The sequence below is a fragment of the Xyrauchen texanus genome, chromosome 38, assembly GCF_025860055.1.
Source record: "Xyrauchen texanus isolate HMW12.3.18 chromosome 38, RBS_HiC_50CHRs, whole genome shotgun sequence".
NCBI classification, from domain to species: Eukaryota; Metazoa; Chordata; class Actinopteri; order Cypriniformes; family Catostomidae; genus Xyrauchen; species Xyrauchen texanus.
The window spans coordinates 23,706,763-23,727,312 of NC_068313.1; the positions used below are offsets into that span (position 1 = coordinate 23,706,763).

The following is a 20,550-nucleotide window of genomic DNA, read 5'->3' on the forward strand; positions in this document are numbered from 1 at the left end:
AAAAATCTTCCTTTGTGTTCAGCAGAAGAAATAAAGTCATACACATCTGGGATGGTGTAAGTGGGAGTTTTCATTTTGGGTGAATCATCTCATTCAGCATGTGTGTTATGCTTGTACAAGTTAAAAATTAAAACTTCAAAACATTCTGAAACTCAAATGCATTTACAACCAAGATGCATTTATTTATGTTTCTGATGTACGTTTCTATAGTGTTAGGACATTCTCAAAATGTTTTTGCTCTTCTCCATCAAAGGGTCAAATAACTGAAAGTTATGTGAATTCGTCATGGGATTGCATGCCCACAACATCGAAGGTAAACAAAGAGGGAAACCCGCACCCGGCCTGAGTCGTGCTTTTGCCTAAACACTTCTGCTTCTCAACCGGTCTTTCTGTCCAAACAAACAATGGATGGAATATTTTCATGCCGAGCAAGTATTTATTATGACCAAGGCGGTAGGAAATACATGGAGGACATGGTGACGATGAAGCAGGAGGATGAGCCGAGTGAGGATGAACTGAACGCCGCCGAACGTGACGAGGTCGCGTCACCATCAGAAGACATTCGCGCGGGGAAAAACCCTGACGCTTCGATCCAAGACTCTATCCCTGGATCCATAACTGTTACTTATGTTCAGGACGATAATGCTGGCTCAGGTCTTCAGCAAGCATCCATGCGCTCGGCACGCCCGTCCAAAAACATCCGTCGGCCGCGGGATATGGCTCTGTTTGCGGTGTTCGACGGCCACGGGGGTCCGGACGCGGCGCGCTTCGCCCGCGACCATCTGTGGGATCACATCAAAAAACAAAGAGGCTTTTGGTTAAAGGACGACGACGAGGTTTGTGCGGCTTTGCGAAAGGGTTTCATCTCTTGTCACCATGCCATGTGGAAGAAATTACGTAAGTTATGTAATTGACAAACTGCATTGTGCAGCCTCATGTCACAGGTTAGACCAGGAATGGAATCATGTAAAGAAGGTGCAAGGCAGATAATTCTACTAGCTGATGTATGTATGGTTGCAACATACAGTTGAAGTCAGAAATTAACATACACTTTGGTTGAAGTCATTAAAAAACTTAAACCACTACACAGATTTCATATTAGAAAACTAGTTTTGGCAAGTCGTTTTGCACATCTACGTTGTGCATGACTTGAGTAATTTTTTCCAACAATCGTTTACAGACAGATTGTATAACTTTTAATTTACTATACCACAATTCCAGTGGGTCTTAAGTTTACAGACACCAAGATAACTGTGCCTTTAAGCAGCTTGGAAAATTCCAGAAAATTATGTCAAGCCTTGAGACAATTGGCCAATTAGCTTCTGATAGGAGGTGTACTGAATTGGAGGTGTACCTGTGGATGTATTTTAAGGCCTACTTTCAAACTCAGTGCCTCTATGCTTGACATCATGGGAAAATCAAAATAAATCAGCCAAGATATCAGAAAAAAATAAATTGTGGACCTCCACAAGTCTGGTTCATACTTGGGAGCAATCTCCAAACACCTGAATGTACCAAGTTCATCTATACAAACAATATTATGCAAGTATAAACACCATGGGGCCATGCGGCCATCATACTGCTCAGGAAGGATAACTGAATGAGACTGTACAAATAGAAATCTCAGCCCCTCCTCCTGAAAGCTGTAAAGTTTTAAGTAACACTGGGCAAAACTGACCAATTTATTCTTTTGGGTTCAAACTCAAATAGATGTTTTGATGTTTACCTTAATCTTTCGTGTCTGACTTATGTTTTGTGAATGCAGCGGAATGGCCTAAGACCGTTACAGGACTTCCCAGCACATCAGGCACAACTGCCAGTATTGTTGTGATCCGACATGACCGTATGTATGTGGCCCATGTTGGGGACTCAGCTGTGGTGTTGGGGGTGCAGGATGATCCCTCTGATGGGTTCATCCGAGCAGTGGAAATTACACAGGATCATAAACCTGAACTCCCCAAAGAAAGGGAGAGAATAGAGGGACTTGGTGGCAGGTGAGTTGTTTAAAACACAACTAGTCTGAATAAATAATGTGTACACTGTGCGGGAGTCTGTTTTGAATCTGTGCAAGACATGAATGTTATTTGCTTGCTACATAGCTGGAAGAAATTATTCTGCAATTTGATGGTAGACTTTCACGTAGCTCTCTGGATTTTTTTGGATTAATAGTTCATAATCATAATACACATCACAGTCATTATAGTTACATATAACACCAACAGTATTCACCATGGTCTGACTGGTTTTTGTTTATGCACACAGAGCCTTGAAAGTGGGACAGCATAAGCAGAAACATTTGTCCTCATTTACATAATCTAATCTCTAGCTAGGGTGTTTCTTTGTCTTTTAGCCTAAAAAAGAGAGCATAACAAGCATGCCAACGTGATGATATATCTTAAGGCACCATTCATTGACCTATCACCAGGGACATGCACAGACATTTTGAGGGGCAGGGGCTCAATTTTTTTGAGGGGCAGTCACTTCAAAATTGTACGGTGGAGGGTGTTAGGGGAATACAATCTCCACCTGACAATTTCCTTTTCACCATAATCATTTTTTAACCTGGTGTTACTTCAAAATTTTACTAAACAAATTAATGACACTTTTATCAATGGAGTAGGTAGGTCTGTTAATGAAAATATTGTGCTTAATAATTCGGTTTTCCAAAATATGCTAAAGACAAATATGTAAATTGTGGGATAATTTGCACTAGTCAGTAAAATTGACAAAAAGTAAATAAATACCTGGGTTTCAAAAATTTAAGAACATAAATTTGCAATGCATTGTGTTGAACAAGAATGCACAACTGTAAGAAGATTCAAAATCTATTCAGAACATTCTTTGTTTTTATGGACAACAGGGAGGTTTGGTTCGTAATAATAAAAAAATTAAAATAGTTATATTAATTGAGCCAATATAAAAAAGGTTAATAGCCTATTATGTCTGACTTTATGCAAACTAACACAAACAGACGGTAAGACTGCTGATTATTCATAATAGTTTTGCATATAATCACAGGAACACATACTGAACCAGTAATTCAAACATAAATCAAATGTCTTTAGGCCTATACAGGCAAATAAATCAGATCTTTAAATCAAGCAGGCTCACAGAATTAAACATTTTAAGTTGTGCACTTTTAAGGACAAATAATGAGTAAAAAATTAAGGAAAAAATAGTGAGTAAAGGTGCAGTACAGTATTGCCTACCTTTCCAAGTGTATTCTTTAAATATTCTACAATATGCATAATGTATCACAATTGGGGATGAAAGGAACAACAATGAACTTGTTTATATTTGCTTATGTAGACGCAGTTATGAACAATGCAACAGAAATCTGAACTAAACTTTCTTAATTTAAAATGTGCATTAGTTTCCTCAGTCACGTGCTTCTCGTCTGTTGTGAGAGTGCACATGTAATCTGAGGCGGCCTCTTTATTACATTGGGTATTATTATAGTCATTGTAATTGATTATTAAATTCCATAATCAATGCATCAAAATTTCAGAATAATATGTATACTCATTTTTACATCCCTAAATACTATTATTAAATAATTAATACTAAAGTGGCCCACGGCTCATTTATCCTAATTTTCATTGGATATTTCAGTTATCTTGCATTGGGACCTATCGCGCCTCCACAAGCGTTTAACATGCTCTGTGTTGCCAGATAAGAGACGCAACACCAGTTTCAGATTGATACTTGTGCAAATTGGAAATATTCTGCCTAAAGTTATTATACTTATTTTGTTCAATCTGGCAACCATGCACTTGTATATTGTGTGCTCTTTCTAGATCTCGCTTTCCCTTTTGAAAAAACGTAGTGATCTCTAGTGCAATATTCCGCTCAAGGAGAAGTGTTATCAGAATCAGCTTTATTGCCAAGTGTGCTTGCACATAGTAAGCATACGGCCACTCTGTGTCCATTCTTAAGGCTGCATGTGATGTTTGGTGCTACTAAGTTTGCAGGTGAACCCTCTCAGTGATGAAATGAAATATAAAAGTAGATCTTGGCATCATTGACATGGGGTAATCACTGACGTGAGCAAAAGCAAGCGAGAGATGAATATGTACACATTTGTTCAGATTATGCTGTTTCGAAAGGAAATTGGTACTTTAATTCACCAAAGTGGCATTCAACTGATCACAAAGTATAGTTGGGACATTATTACTTATGTAAAAAACAGCACCATCACTATTTGAAAAAAGTAATTTTTGATCAAATCTAGACAGGCCCCATTTCTAGCAGCCATCACTCCAACACATTATCCTTGAGTAATCATCCTAAATTGCAAATTTGGTACTAGGAGATCACTTACCATTATATCAAACACAGTTGAAAGCTATTTGGTTTGTTAAATGAAGCTTAACATTGTCTTTGTGTTTGTTTTTGAGTTGCCACAGTATGCAATAGACTGGCATGTTTTAAGGTCAATATTAGGTCAAAAATTTGAAGAATGAAGGCTATACAATCCTTAAAATGGCTAAAAAAACTGAGATTTCATACAAAGGTGTACACTACAGTCTTCAAAGACAACGCATAACTGGCTCTAACAAGGACAGAAAGAGATGTGGAAGGCCAGTTTTAAACTAAACAAGAGGGTAAGTACATCAGTCTCTAGTTTGAGAAATAGACGCCTTACATGTCCTCAGCTGACAGCTTCATTGAATTCTTCCCACTCAACAGCTGTTTCATGTACAACAGTTAAGAGAAGACTCAGTGGTGCAGGACTTATTGGATTAAATGTAAAGAAAAAGCCACTTTTGAAAGCTAAAAGAAAAGGTTAGATTGGTCAAAGATATACATTGGCCAACAGATAATTGGAAAAGAGTGTTATGATCTTAAACCCATTGAGCTTTTGTGGGATCAGGTAGACTGTAAGGTGCGTGAGAAGTGCCCAACAAGACGAGCCACGTCTATGGCAAGTGCTACAGGAAGCGTGGGGTGAAATGTCACCTGAGTATATGGAAAAACTGACAGCTATGTTTTGGATCTGCAAAGCTGTCATTGCTGCTCATGGAGGATTTTTTTGATGAGAAATCTTTGATGTAGTTTAAGAAGTTCTAATAATTTTTTTCAAATTGTAATAGTCCTTTTTCACGTTACTAATGTCCTGATTATACACTGTGATCAGTTGAATGCCACTTTGGTGAATAAAAGTACCAATTTCTTTCCATAAGAGCAAAATCTGTACATTATTCCAAACCTTTGGCCACCAGTGTGTATGTATTTTGTATTTGTGCAATTTAGAAATGTTGAAGTCCCCTCACACCTGTATGTTAATCTAATTCTTGCAGTAATCATTTATCATAGTCATGCAGCCTGTTCTCAGTTGTGTGCTGAATTGAAAGTCAAACCACTGGCTAGACCCACATCATGACACTTTTAGAGTGTAAACGGATAATGCTTTGAGAATAAAATAAATCAATTTACTTTTTGCAACAAACTTTAAAAGTTCTATAATTTTTTTTTATTTTATTAAAACACCCTTATGTAGAGAGTATTAAATTGAATAATAAATTAACAGTGAAGTAGAGATGGTAAAATAAATAATTTATAACAAGCTCAGCCTTTATTCAGTTTTTAATGCCTGATAGAAAAGTATCTACCTTTTGTAGAGCAATATAATACTTTAGGCAATTGCAGAATAGTCTCATTAGTCACAGATACACTTCAGAAAATTGAGTACACAACTAGTTCCTGGCTCAAAAGATACAAAAACCAAATCAACACGGAACATTGTATCACAAAAGTAATACAACGTGGCCCCCTCTGCAAGTGCCTGTTGCACTGTTTTTCCTCTATAGATTTGTTTTATGATAGTTTTGGGTAATGTTGAGGATATGAGTAGTGTATATATACTACCATTTGAAAGTTATACATCACAGAGACATTTTTGATGCTTCTGTTCACCAAGGATACATTCAGTTGATCAGAAATTCTGCCAAAAACATTTGTAATTTTGCAAATTACAACCCTAATTCCCCAAAAATTGGGACAGTATTGAAAATAATCATTCAAATAAAAAGGAGTGTTCTTGTAAATTCTATTCACCCTGTGCTAAATTGAAAGCACTACAACACATCATTTTATGTTTTACCTTTTGAATTGAATTGTTGTTGTTTTTTTGAGAATAAATACCCATTTCAAATCAGATGATTGCAGCATGCTCCAAAAAGGTTGGGGGAGTTATACTTTGTTTACCACTGTGGAACATTACAATTCTTCTTCTGATAACACTTTGGGCACCGAAGACACAAATTTGTTAAGTTTAGCAAGCAAAAATTCCCCCCAATCATCCATTATGCAGGTTTGCAGGTCTGCAAAATTGTACGGGGCCTACGTTTCATGTTTTTGCATTTTAATATGCCACGTACGTCAATTGGAGACAGGTCAGGACTGCAGACAATCTAGCACCCACATTCTCTGCTTATGCAGCATGCACTTGTAATCCGGGCAGTATGTGGTTTGGTGTTGTCCTGCTGGAAAATGCAGGGATGTCCCTGGAAAAGACTGGATGGCAGTGGAATTGGATGACTGTTTTTTACAAGAACTATTTGAAATGTCGACTCATAGGACCACAAAACACAACTCCACTGTTCTACTTTCCATCTCAAATTAACCCGAGCCCAGAGAATTCTGTGGCGCTTCTGGACAGTGTTGATGTATGGCTTCTGCTTTGCATAGGAAATAATACATTTTAAATGGTGAATGGTGTTGACTGATCAGTTTACTTAAGTATTCCCGTGCCAATGTTATGTTGGTTTTTAAGATGGTGACATCTGAGGGATTGGAAATCACACACATTCAGAAGTGGTTTTCGTCTTGCCCTTTACACATTGAGATTTGACTATTCCTTGAATCCTTGAACTATATTGTGCACTGTAGAGGGGGAAATGCCCAAAATCCTTCTAATTTGTCTTTGGGGAACTTTGTTCTCAAAGCGCTGGATTATGTGCAGACGCATCTGTTGGTAATTTGGTGAGTCTCGAACCTTCCTTGGTCTTGAAGGACTAGTTTTTGTTTTTTTTAGAGGCTCCATATATACTACAATACGATTGCTTCACCCGTTTAACATCTCATGTTTCACATCACCTTGTTATTTCAGCTCATCATTTTGTTATTAGCCCTAAAATGCCCTTGTCTCAACTTATTTGTAATGTGTTGCAATCATCTGATATTGAAATGAGTGTATATTTTCAAAGAAATAATTAAATTATCAAGGTAAAACATCAAGTAATGTGGTGTTGTATTGCTTTCAGTATCGCTCGTTTGAAACACATTTCACAAGAAACTCAACAGAATATTGTTATTTTGAGAGATGAAGGCTATTCCATACAGTGCTGATTGAAAAAACAAACTGGATCAAACCAGGACAAAGAAAGAGGCAGACGTCCCAGATACACAACAAGTCCATAAGAGTCTCTAGTTTGAGAAACAGACTCCTCACAGGTCCTGAACCTGCAGCTTCAATGACCAGTGCATGCCAGTTTCATCTTCAACAGTGAGTTGAAGTTGGCATTTAGATGGCTTTCAAGGAAAAAACTACATCTGAAACTGGCAAGAAGAAAGGGGTAGAATGGGCAAACAAACTCAAAAGATTGAGAAACTGACTGCAAGAATACTTGAGGTGTCATTGCTTAAGTAGTCGATTATTTAATGTACAAAGTTTGAAAAATAGCATTTCTTTAAACATAAATAGTCATTTGTAGCATAATAAATGTCTACTGTATTTCTTATTTTTCTTATTTTAGCATCAATGGTGAGTTTCATTTTCTTTTAAAAACATACAAATTGCATAGTGATTCCAAGAGGTCAGGAGACACGAGCACAACTGCAGTATACTTTGGCCTATAGTTTTAGTGAAGGATACAAGTTTACAGGTATCTTTGGTCAGTAGGTTTTTATATAAAACAGTTACTATGCTGAGACTTTACAGATCATTTTTACATCTCTCCTCCAGTGTAATTAAAAAGTCTGGAGTCAATAGGGTGGTGTGGAAGAGACCCAGACTCACCCACAATGGACCAGTGAGGAGGAGCACTGTTATTGATAAGATCCCTTTCCTTGCTGTGGCCCGAGCTCTTGGTAAGGTGTGAAAGATGGCTAAGATGTACCTGCATCACATTATTTTAACCTGTTAATTCTTTGTTTTTTAAACTTAAACTGATTGTTGCGTTTTAAAACAGACAATTCAGATTTTTTTTTACCTGGATAATTGCGTATAAATAAACAACAGGGAGTGAAGTTTAGAAAGTGAGTTTCAAAACATCAGACACTACAGATTTTTTGAACTTGGATAAAAGCTTTGTTTATTAACTTAACAGTGTTTGGGATGTTGTTTGAGTTTAATGTCATCATACAAATCAGGTTAAACTAAAAATAAAAACGTATTGTTAGCATGTTGTGTTAGTTTCAAATCATCAGACAGATCAGCGGAGATTGTCTATTGTCTTGCTACACTTGATGGACAGATAATGCAACCAGGTCTGCAGGGTTGCAAATTGCAACATGACACCATGATAAACTCTGTTCTTTAGCAACAACAAACAAAACATGAAATTGCAACATAGGCTTTTTAAAGGTTAAAAATAGAGTTGAGCAAAGTTTTAGATAAAGATGAATGTCAGGCAATTCCTGTAGGTGATAGCAGCACCAGGTTTAATAGACCATATCATTCCAAAACCTAACAAAAGTGTCCAGTTTAATATGTTGTGTGCTGGTTAGTTAATGGAGAAATAATGTCCTATTATGTATGCACGGATCTGTTGTAACCAATGTAAAAACATTTTTGTTATGTTTTCAGATGTATTAATGCACTTTAACCTCAATCCATGTGCGTTTAGGGGATCTGTGGAGTTACGACTTCTACAGTGGAGAGTTTGTTGTTTCTCCAGAGCCTGATACTGCTGTTATCAAGCTGGATTTGAAGAAGCACCGGTATGTCATTATAGGTAGTGATGGGTTATGGAACATGGTGTCAGCACAGGAGGCTGTGTCTATTTGTCAGGACAATGACAAGGCCAAGGTGAGCACAACTTGTCTGGAACGTTTGATATTAAGATTTAAAGATAGGTTGTGATTATGTTTTTGAAAAAAGTTTTCTTATATAAATGTATTTTCCCACAGGCAATAAACCAAAAAGAACATGTTTCTAATGCCGTTCTGCTGGTAAATCATGCCTTACTGAGATGGCGTCAACGCATGCTCCGGGCTGATAATACCAGCATCATAGTTATCTGTTTGGAGTCATTCAGGACATCTTCAGAGAGCTTGCCACCTTATGAGGTTGTGTATAATCAGCAGGGACCAAAGTGTGACTCCATTCCTATATCTTGCCCCAACACTGTGTCCACTCAGGTTAGGACAGCTTAAAATTTGCTGTTTGTCTTTAACAATACAATTCCTGATAAAGGGACGATCTGCATAAAGGCAATGTCCATTCAAAAATGGTCAAAATAATTCCAGCCTGCTTTATTTTACAAGGCTATTGTATTGCATTGCATCAAGCTTCATATAGTTTCCTCTTTTGATTTAGATTCAACTGCAAGATGCACCTTCACCTCCAAGTGAACTCCAGTCAACCGTGGAGCAGCAAAACAACAGCTGTGAGACAAGCAGTTGTGTAATATCCGAATCACCTCCTGATAGCCTTACAAACTCTGATGACCTGCCTTGCAAAGGCCTCAGTAATAACGCCTTGGATAATGAGGCCAGTTGTGTCCGAGTGCCTACAGGCAAACGGTTGCTAGAGGATTCATCCAGACCAGTAGGGAAGAAGCTTCGTTGTAGTTTGTCCCATTCCACTTATATAGAGTCCTCATGTATATCCCCACAAAAACAGAGCCAGCAGCCCTCACCGAAGAGCAGCGGCAAGGGTCAAAAACAATCTGAAACTGTCCAAGCTCTTCTTCAGCAGCACGGAAAAACTACTGTATGTGTTTGTTGACATTTGTGTTCCTATTACAGTACAATCTTACACTCACAATGGACAGTCAGACTTGATTATAGTACATATAAGCTACTGAGAAACCAAATCCTGAAGCAAGTAACCATGTTAAAAATACTCTCTTCCATTCAAAACACCCATGTTTTAAGTGTATGTTATTTTAAGCTTTTATACTTTATATTTTGGTAAAATAATGAAAAGACAATGTGTTGTTTAATGAAACTTTAAATTGGTTTTAGTTTTCTTCTAATGTGTGTTTACTGCTTATTCCAAATTGGTTTCAAAAAAGTATTTCGATGTTGTTATGCGTCAGTTCATTCGGGTAGACATGATTGATCAAATAGGTATTTTTGCACTTAAAAAAAATTAATAATTAAAATGAAAAAATACCAAAAAGAAAATGTTTCTTCTGAGAAGATAATTCCATGCATTTTACATGTCACCTGTTTCAAAAATGGTTAAACTCAAGAGATTTGGCTGGGAGCAATGATATATGTATTTTTGTACATTGTTTTACCTAACAAAGAGAATAATTAATCATAGTGGATACTGTTATCAAATCTAAACCCTGTGTCATAAAGTGTAATGTTAAATGTAAGCATGATCTTTATGAGTTATGCATTTTGGATTTTAAACATACAGTTGTTTGACTGTTTTCATGGATTTGAATGTTTTTGATGTTTTACTTTTTTCCATAATAAAATAAATTATCATTCTAAACTGAAGGTGCTGCCATGCTTAAAAAGGTCAATAAAATAACTCTTACAATGAGAAATTTAGACTGATTTACTTTAATGATCATTAATTTATTTGAACTTTAAATTAATAGTTCACCCAAAAATGGAAGTTCTCAGCACAAATGAAGATTTTTAGAAGACTATCTCAGCTCTGCAGGTCAATTCAGTGCAAGTGGATGGTGGTCATGCCTTTTAAGCTCCAAAAAGAAAATACAGTCAGCATAAAGTTAACCCATAAGACAGTGGTTTGGATGAGACCAAAAAAAAAAACTAATTTTTCACTGTACAAATTGCCAATGCACTTTCTAGGTATGATTTCAAGCTCGACTACACTTCCTAGTGCCTGACTCATGCGCACAGATGGCGCTATAAGTGTAATAAAGCTTGAAATCATGATCGTGCTTTGAGACTGCTGTCAAGATGAAACCGAGATAAATGAGTAACATTCATTTTACCACTGGAGATGGATTATGTTTATGCTCACTTGATCTGCTTTATGGAGCTTCAAAAGCCTGGTCACCATTCACTTGCATTCATGTCCACTGTATGGACCTACAGAGCTGAGACATTCTTCTAAAAACCTTAATTTATGTTCTGCATGAGAGTGATGGAATTTTCATTTTTGGGTGAACTCACCCTTTTACATGAATAATGATAAAGTTGTTTTGAAATGTATTATAGTGTTAACAAGATGATCTGGCTTTTTATGATGATCTGGCTTTAAGTCCCTGGGTAGTCCCTGTGTTTGCTGAGGGTATGGGGCCCCCAGTTCTGTGGAAAATTGCTTCTCTACTTGGTTGAATCGCTTGAAATAGGACTTGGGATCTTTTTAGTCAGTTGCCGTATGACTTTGTAAAACTTACCCTCATGTTTATTCTCAATATTACTCCAATCTGCCAAGAATCCCACCCCTCTATCCACTTATCCATTAATGTCCGCTTCGCTTTTCCGAATGAAGCCGAGATTAAGCGAAGTAACTCGGCTTGTGATCACGCGATGCTTCGATGTAAATAAACACATCAGCGTGACGTGACGTAACATGCAGGTTATCCAGACTGCTGTCTCTAACAGCCCTCATTTTAGGATATAAACATGCGAATATGAGCGCCAAACAAACAAATCTCGCTTCATATGAAACTCCACCATGATGTGAATGTCCATTTTGATGACACGTGAAATTAGTTTAATTGAGCAATAAACCCCAAACAACGCTCTTCAACTTCGATTGGCCAGAATTTTCAAAGTAACCACCTTTATCGTAATCTTATTGGCTAGTCGTTTCAGTCGCTTACCTCTGATTGGTCAATGCATCTGTTGTTCAGCAGTATGTCAGCCGCACTGTGTACTGTAACGATTTGTGAGGACCTCTGTTGATCCGAATTCAAAACAAAAAGCCTTGGGTTTGTATAAATGTTGCTTCAGTAAACATTTATCTGTATATTTCTGTCATATGTTACCTATTTTATCATAAAGTAATTTAAGTTATTGGCATTGCTTAGGTATTTGCCTTTAAAGCGTTATGATGGCAGATAGCAGTATTGGCTAAGCTAACAGACATACGGTTGAGATAGTTATGTTTATAAGATGACTAAAAGAGCCAGTCTGTTCTATGATACTCTAGACATATCTTTCGACAGTACTTCACATTAAATATGGTTAAATTTATGTTAAAATGTAACAGACTCCAGAACTACTGGCATTGTTTTGGTGGGAGTGATGGTATTTGCAGCATACAGTTCAGTTCACTAGCCCATCTAGCTTGAGTTGGTTTAAAATCACAAAATGTTTTGTTTTCCTCATTCCTGCTGTCAAAATCATGTCTGTGGTATAGATTGTTTACAGGATCAATAATTAATAGGAATGCGCCTATAATGCAGATTGAACTGAACCACGCGCATATGTGCGCACACGTGCGCACACGTGTAACCAATCATTTGTTTACATTGGATAGTTCACCAAGAAATGACAATTCTGTCATCATTCCCTCACCCATATGTTGTTTCAAACCAGCATTACTACCTTTCTGCTGCTCATCACCAAAGATGTTAGGGTGACTGTTCTTCACTTGAATTGTGTATTAAAAAAAAGATGGAATGAAAGTGAATGTTGACTGAAGCTCCCAGCTCCTAACATTCAGCCTAACATCTCCTTTTCTTGAAACACCTGTCACTTGTTAAATTTGGAGTAATGAGAAAATCACATATAGTGAGGCATCTCTGCAGTGCTGTTTATTGATGATCAGACAAAAATGACCTCTGTATCTGCTCATGTTTTTTTTCTTCCGAACAGTATTCTGAGTAGTTTGTAATGGCGTCTGACTCCCCGCGCAGACCGAGCCGCTGTGCTGGTGGGGTTGTGGTTCGAGCACAGGCTGCGACGTAAGAGCAAAATTACTTATTTGTTTTGTTGAATGAAATGTTAACGTTTTCACATTTAAAAAGCCAATCCCATGTTCAGTATTGTACTAAATAAATATATATCAATCACCATCAGAAACACTACAAGTACTGAGCAAACATTTAGATACAACTGGATGTTTCTTTTCTATGGTTTTGTTGATGAGAACCAATCTTGCTATTTTGCAGAGAGCAGTCTTACATGGAAAGTGTAGTTACATTTTTACAGGATGTAGTCCCTCAGGTAAATATATGTTATTATTTTCTGTTATTGTTAGCTTGGATTTTAGTTTAAACATAAATAAAATGTATTTTAATGTTGACCTCTGGATAATGCATGATGTTAATGTATTGCTGTTTTAAAACTATTTTAATATAGCAGAGTTTATATTTGTCACTTTTGTGAAAATTCACAATAATAATACTAATAAAAACTCTTATTAAACTTGTATTTTTGTTTATTGAGCACCTGTCAACAAATTGATTACAGTTAACAAACTTTCTCAACACCTTATTTCAGGTCATGCTCTTTTCTCATAATTGAGATACATTGGATTTATAAGTGATTGTCTGTAAAAGTAAGAACAACTGAAAATATAGCACTTAAATGTTTAGTCTGAATGCAAATCTGTCTCTTTTGCTGAAATTGCAGGCATACACTGGGACACCACCAAATGATGAAAAAGAAAAGATCGTTTGGGTCCGTTTTGAAAAAACAGACATCAATGGTAGGTTAATTTTATTTGGAAAATAATTATTCTTTTATTTTAAATGGCTTAATGCAGGCGTCATGGCTATATGCTTTGTCACACAGCCCATTTTGTGATCATTTTAAGACAAGCCACCAAAGATTGATATTGAGTTTTGCAGCTTAAGGGCATAACATGTTGGATAAGTTGTAGATTAATACTCATCACAAAGGGATAAGAGATGCGTTGTAAAACATGCCATTAACAATCATAACAATACTGTGTAATTATTACAAGCAATTGTACACAATACTTACACAGCAACTACATGTAATTCTTTAGTATTGTTCAGTACATACCTTATTTGTGACTTGTGTGAAATCTAAGTAATTGTCTTCATAGATGCCTTTGAGGGCTTGATACTCAGTGTTTTGAAGTGGTTTATAAGTGGAAAAAAAAGCAACGTGATTGAGATGCTCCTTTTAGCTATAAAAATAGCTCTCTCATTCAATTATACATAGGGAAACATGAAAAAAGATCCCACTATTAGAAGTAGAAACATGCAGTGAGATGGGATGTAACGCATTCTAAACTGATCAGTTTGCAGATCCTGCTGTTGTACATATTTATCTTCTCATATTGGGTGAACAAAGTCTATATTCACTTTATTCAAACATCCACACACATACACAATTTAACACATCAAACTCCCATCTGACTTCTTCAGTTTGGCTCTATAGCGAGTAGAGGTCGACCGATTTTGTTTTTTTCAGGCTGATGCCGATGCCGATTTTTTTAAAATCCGGGTCGGCCGATGGCCGATTAATGCTGCCGATTTATTTTGGCCGATATGTGCTTGTTTTTAACCTCAATCTTATTTGAACCTTTTATTTGAAAGATAAAATGTAACACAAATAATTAAGATAGACAAAATTTCTCAACAAATACATTTATTGAACACTTGCCCAATCTGCACTTGTAGACTTAAATTAAAAATGTATAATGTAAAAACATGTTGTATAAATAATGTATAACAAATATATTAAATAAACAAAGCAGGTGTTACGAACTGCTCCGAGACACGAAGGTTGAGATCCAAATGCAGCTTTAATTAAGGGGCAATCCAGACACGTAATCCAATATTCAGAGCATCCAAGAGAAGCACAGGCATAACTAGGGATGGGTATCGTTAAGGTTTTAATGGTATTACTATCTTACCGATACTGCTTATCGATCCGGTACTTCAACGGTATTCTTAACGGTTCTTTTTGTTATATATATATATATATATATATATATATATATATATATATATATATTATTAAACAAAGATACACAGATCGTGCTGATTCTGACGCTAAGTTTGAGTTTTAGGGAGAAATGTCAGTGCACCGCTGTAAAGGGAAGGAAGTTGTGCTAGACAGAATGTGGCTTATGTATAAATATTCTTTTTATAATCTTTGGAAGGCAAAATCTAAAATAAAATCAGACTAATATCACAGATCTAAACCAGGCTACGTTTGAATGATTCGTTCTGTCACTCATTAAGCAGGGCTCTTGTGCTCGCTGTGCGCGAGATCTCTCTCTCTGACTGCGAATAGCTAAATTGCATCACAGACAAATGGTTTCATATTATTATACATAGAAATGGCTGGCGAGATAAAATAACTTTCTCTTTATAGCAATAATAAATGTATTTTCTTAATTTCTCCAGTAGGCCTACCGACGGCAGAACCGATAACGTCCGAGCTTACCAAAGCCAGTCCTTCACTAGCCTATAGCGCGTTGGTATCTTTTTTTATTACTTACTTCTCTGCATTGAGTGACAACCCTCTCAAATATAAGACACACAAACAGAACAAATAAAAGTCTCAGATTCACTGTCTGTAATTGCAAAATTCTTGCTTGCTTATTGTGACATGATAGCAACCCTTCTGCTATGATAATGCAACTTCAACTACGCTATCAATATCTAAAGTAGCCGAATGTCATGTCGCGTTTTTTCTCGAAGTTGGCAGTAACATATCAAAAGTTTTTAATTAAATATAAAGAAGTTATACAAATTTAATCCTTACTGTTTTCTCCAAGGAACAGGGGCGTGTCTAGAGCATTTTCAGTGGGGGGACCATGCTGGGGCACTGCCTCCAAACGGGGTGGCCGCCAGTGACCAAAAAAAAAGAAGCTAAATTCTACAGTATATTACGCAAATCCTATTGATTTTATTGTTTTTTTTAACTTGCATAAAGTTACTTGTAAACAAATGTAGTAATAAAGCACATTTTTGATTAATTTAGTTTTTTGTCATCCCTGTATATATCCATTAAGTTAAATTTGAGAGCCAGTGTTTATTATTTCTTGTGTTTTCATAAAACTAACAAGTTTATAAAATAAAAGCAATTTTAATAATGAGCCATTTTAAAAACCCAGAAGCAGAAACGATGTCAACTATTTTCTTTTAATTAGTTTGGCCATTACAATATACAGTAGTTTTATTCACAATCTCTTTCAAATAATAATAATTTACCCCCCCCCCCGTAATAATTCAAATGGTTTGGCCAAAACATCACAGTGTTTCATTCAACATTTCTTTCAGATTAATTTACAAAAAATCTGAGTAACACAGAGTTAAAGTTTTAGCACTGTAACAGTTAAAATGAAAACACCACAGTTTAAAAATAAAATATGGAACCATTACATTGTGCTCTGCTAATATATTAAAGAACAGTCTTTAGTTTAGAAACAATAAAAACAGTAGCAGAAAGAGAGGGAAACAGTCGAAAAATAAAGAAGGCAGACCTCAACTAAAACAGCTGGATTCTTCTGTTTCGGTGGTGACTGGCAAGCTCAACATTATTATTTATAATGGTTGCAGAGTTATTATCTATATTGATTAAAAATAATGGTATTGAAGGTCTTTCAGTGTTGGATAGACATATACTTTTAAGTCAGTTTGCTGACGATACAACATTGTTTCTAAAGAATGAATATCAAATTCCATTAGCTTTACATTCTATTAACCAGTTTTCTAAAGCTTCGGGGCACATTTAAACCTAAACAAATGTGTAATGTTAACACTGCATGAGTTTCCTTTGCAGTCATTATCTAATATACAAATTAAAAGGGAAGTTAAATATTTGGGGATTATTATTTCTAAAGATAAAGATGTTATGGAGAATAAAAATGTGTTGAATAACATAGATAAATGTAAGTCCATATTGAATAGATGGCTGCAGAGGGATCTTACAATTTTTGGAAGGGTTCTTTTATCTAAAATGGATAGTTTGTCCAGACTCATCTATCCAGCCTTCTCCTTGCCCATATCGACACGAATGATTAAATTAATAAATAAGGAGAATTTTAAATTTATTTGGAGAAATAAGTGTCAGTACATTAGAAAGGAGGACATGATTAAAAAAATATGAAGACGGTGGGGTGAATGCTATCGATTTTGACATTATGAATGGTGTTTTGAAATTGAAATGGTTAATATCCTTCATTCAAAATAGCCACTCCTTTTGGTTTATTGTCCCCAATGCTATCTTTAACAAACTGGGGGGAATACACTTTCTGTTATGTTGTGACTTTGCGTGCACCTCGTTACCAGTTAAACATTCAGCCTTCCATCAGCAAGTGGTGCTCTATTGGAAACTGTTGTTCAAACATAACTTCACTCCTCACAACACTCCAGTTTGGAATAGTAGATATATAAAGTTTGGCAGAAAATCTGTATATCTTGAGGAATGGATATCTAAAGGGATTTGGGCTATTGCCCATTTCTTGGATGATAATGGAAATTTGTTACTGTATAGAGAGTTTTGTGAGAAATTCCAAGTACAGTGTACCGTTAATATGTTTAATAGAATGATTAGAGCTATACCAATTCCTTTAAGATTAATGGTTAAAGAAGACATGTTGTACTCCAAAATCTCCCCAGTACTGAGACAGCTCTCCTTAGAAGGTTATGATTTTTAAGGTAAAAAATTTACAAATAGAGTCATTAGAATTTATTTTTTATAGGCTTATTACCCAAACCCAATTAGACGGGAATACGTGCTTAAAAATTTTGATAAGGTTGAAATAAAAAATAAAAAAAATTAGGAAAACTTATTTGTCTTTTCCTCTCCCTCCTAAAGCTAAGGAGGTGAACTTCAAAATTTTAGATGAGATTTATCCTACTAAAGAATTTTTAAGATTGAAGTTTAATTTTGATGTGAATAATTGTGTTTTTTTGTGAAACAAATATTGAAAATCTAGAACATGTCTTCTTTGATTGTGATCTGGTGCAACCCTTTTGGAGTGAGGTGCAGAATTGGTTAAGGTCTAGGAGGGTTGAACTCCTACCTCTCACGTGGAAGTTAATTAGGTTTGGTGTTTGTCTGGAAAACAAAGATTGTGATTTTGTTATTAATTTTTTGTTATGTTTTGGAAAGGTTTTTCATTCATAAATGCAGATGGTTTAATTCTAAACCCAACTTTAATCACTGGATGAATGAGGTTAAACTCTTGTGCAAATCTTTAAAATTTGTTAAAAATCAGGAAGCCCTTAAACTGATTTCTCTTTTGGATACGTTTAAATTAATTTAAAAAGTCCCTTTTTATTTATTTTTTCATTTTATTTATTTATTTTTTTTTTTCTATTTAATTATTGGTTTGTTCATAGTGTGTTTTCTGTTCTTTGTACTAGCTATGCTCAAACTATGGCCGAACCATTGAGGTTATATTCAGAGATTTGTTGATGTACCTTGTTTGTTTGTGTTGTTGAAGGATAACAGTAGTTATTTGAGAAAATTGTTATGTGTATTTTGATAAGTCACTTGTGATTTGTATCCTTTTTTTTGGCAATAAAGATGACTTTATTAAGCTTTAAAAAAAAAAAAAAAAACTTATTTGAATCACAAACTTCAGTAGAGTCTATAAACTGATTGGCCGTAAAATGAACCAATCACAAGACGTCTTATGGGGGGGCACCTGGGGTGGCCAATCGAATTTCAGGGGGTGGGGGTGCCCCCCCTGGCCACCACGTAGACCCGCCCCTGCCAAGGAACTTAGCTCCTTCCTTAGGCACTGGATGAGGTCTGCTCACTCTGCTGGAAAATGACTCTAGGGGCAGTGTGCGTCGAACACGTGTTCCACAACAACACTAGGCTGCCCACAGATGTGCCTGCCTAATAATCGGCTTGATATACTTGGATATTTGCCGATGATGTAAAAAAATGCAAAAAATCATCCGATTAATCGGTCGACCTCTAATAGCGAGGCTTGGTTGCATTACACACACCAAATTGGGTTTTTCTGATTGTTTTTTTGGAGCTTTCGTTAAGAGCCAGGTAGTGTTGACCGTTATTGTGTTGCATGTGATGAAATTGTGCTACTTCTGTTAATTTGACAATGCCTGTTGCTTTACCCTATCTTTCTATGTGTCTAGATGTGGCCCGTTTACCTGAGTTCCAAGAGATGCACGGCAACAGCACTGACCCACCTCTCTGCCTGATGATTGGCTATACTGATGGAATGCAGATTTGGAGCATATCAGTGAGTTCATTTTAATCAGTCTCTCTGCCTGCACCACACCCTGTTTGTCCCTCTGCCTCTCTCTCTCTCTATAGCCCTATTTGTTTGGGATTAGTTTTCCAGATATATGTCTGTAAAGTAATTAATACTGCTGACTAGGGTTGCAGCGGTATACTGGTTTCACGGTATACCACGGTTAGAAAATTGACTGTTATCATACCATGTACATTTGCTTATCTGATTATCTATTGAGAAAGAAATGCAACCGGACAGAGAATGCGTGCGCATCTCCTTTATTCATTGTCTGTCTGTCAGACTCGTCAACTTGCGACACACGCACGCGCGCGCAGCGGAGAAAATGTCTGAGAGAAGCGAGGGGGTCTGACGTGAGTGTGTGTGTGTGTGTGTGTGTGTGTGTGTTAAAGCAGTGTTTCTCAACAGCAGGGAAAGAGCAATGCCATGGTTCTCCCATTGAAGATATTTCGGCGGCCGTCAAGTGATCTACTATTTAAGACTGCTGAGGCAGATTTAATGATAATCTCGCAAAAAGCTAAAGCAGACATGGGCAATTTACAGCCCTCGGGCTGGATCAGGCCCTCCACATGGTTTAATGGGGCCCGCGGCTCATTTATGGTAAAACCATGCAAGTCTCGCTTTCTCCTTTGAACAAACTTAGCGATCTGTAGTGCAATATTCTGCTCAAGGAAAAGTGTTATACAGCTACTCTGTGTCCATTCTTGAGGCTGCTTGTGATGTTTGGTGCTACTAATTTTGCAGGTAAACCTTCTCAGTGATTAAATTAAATATAAAAGTAGATCTCTGCATCATTGACACACGGAGGGGCAATCATTGACATGCGAGCAAAAGCAAGCGAGAGACAAATATGTAAATGTATTTTTTATTTGTGCAATTTAGAAACGTTGAAGTCCCTTCGCGCCTGTATGTTAATCTAACTCTAACAGTATTAATTTATCATATTCATGCAGTTGTGTTATTCAGTTGTGTGCTGAAAGTCAATCCATCATGGAGACCTGCATCGTGACTCTTAGCATGTAATGTTTTAGAAAAAGAATAAGTAAACTCGCCCGCTTTGCGACAAACATTAAAAGTTCTATAATTTAAAAAAAAGTTGTTTTAATTATTATTAAAACTGAATAAGAAATTAACAGGGAAGTAGAGATGCAAAATAAATTTATAATCTCTGCCTTTTCAGTTTTTTAATGCCTGATAGAAAAGTATCTATCTTTGTAGAGCAATATAATACT

General features: G+C 36.3%; 2 protein-coding genes across 6 annotated transcripts in view; both read left to right on the forward strand.

Moving 5' to 3' along the window:
• The first annotated feature begins 115 nt into the window (after positions 1-115).
• Positions 116-10,693, forward strand: ppm1da (protein phosphatase, Mg2+/Mn2+ dependent, 1Da). Its single transcript, XM_052109852.1, has 6 exons — positions 116-897; positions 1,766-1,994; positions 7,967-8,091; positions 8,850-9,031; positions 9,133-9,363; positions 9,542-10,693. Exons 1-6 carry the CDS (start codon positions 405-407, stop codon positions 9,950-9,952), a joined length of 1,671 nt encoding a protein of 556 aa, XP_051965812.1. The 5' UTR covers positions 116-404; the 3' UTR covers positions 9,953-10,693.
• Positions 10,694-12,008: 1,315 nt separating this feature from the next.
• bcas3 (BCAS3 microtubule associated cell migration factor) overlaps positions 12,009-20,550 on the forward strand; it is a 286,192-nt gene continuing 277,650 nt past the window's right edge. For all 5 annotated transcript variants that reach the window (XM_052109835.1, XM_052109836.1, XM_052109837.1 and 2 more), the window contains exons 1-5: positions 12,009-12,089; positions 12,979-13,067; positions 13,275-13,329; positions 13,738-13,813; positions 19,200-19,306. In XM_052109835.1, coding sequence (XP_051965795.1) covers positions 12,997-13,067; positions 13,275-13,329; positions 13,738-13,813; positions 19,200-19,306 — 309 coding nt within the window. In that variant the 5' untranslated portion in view covers positions 12,009-12,089; positions 12,979-12,996. The remainder of the gene's footprint in view (positions 12,090-12,978; positions 13,068-13,274; positions 13,330-13,737; positions 13,814-19,199; positions 19,307-20,550) is intronic.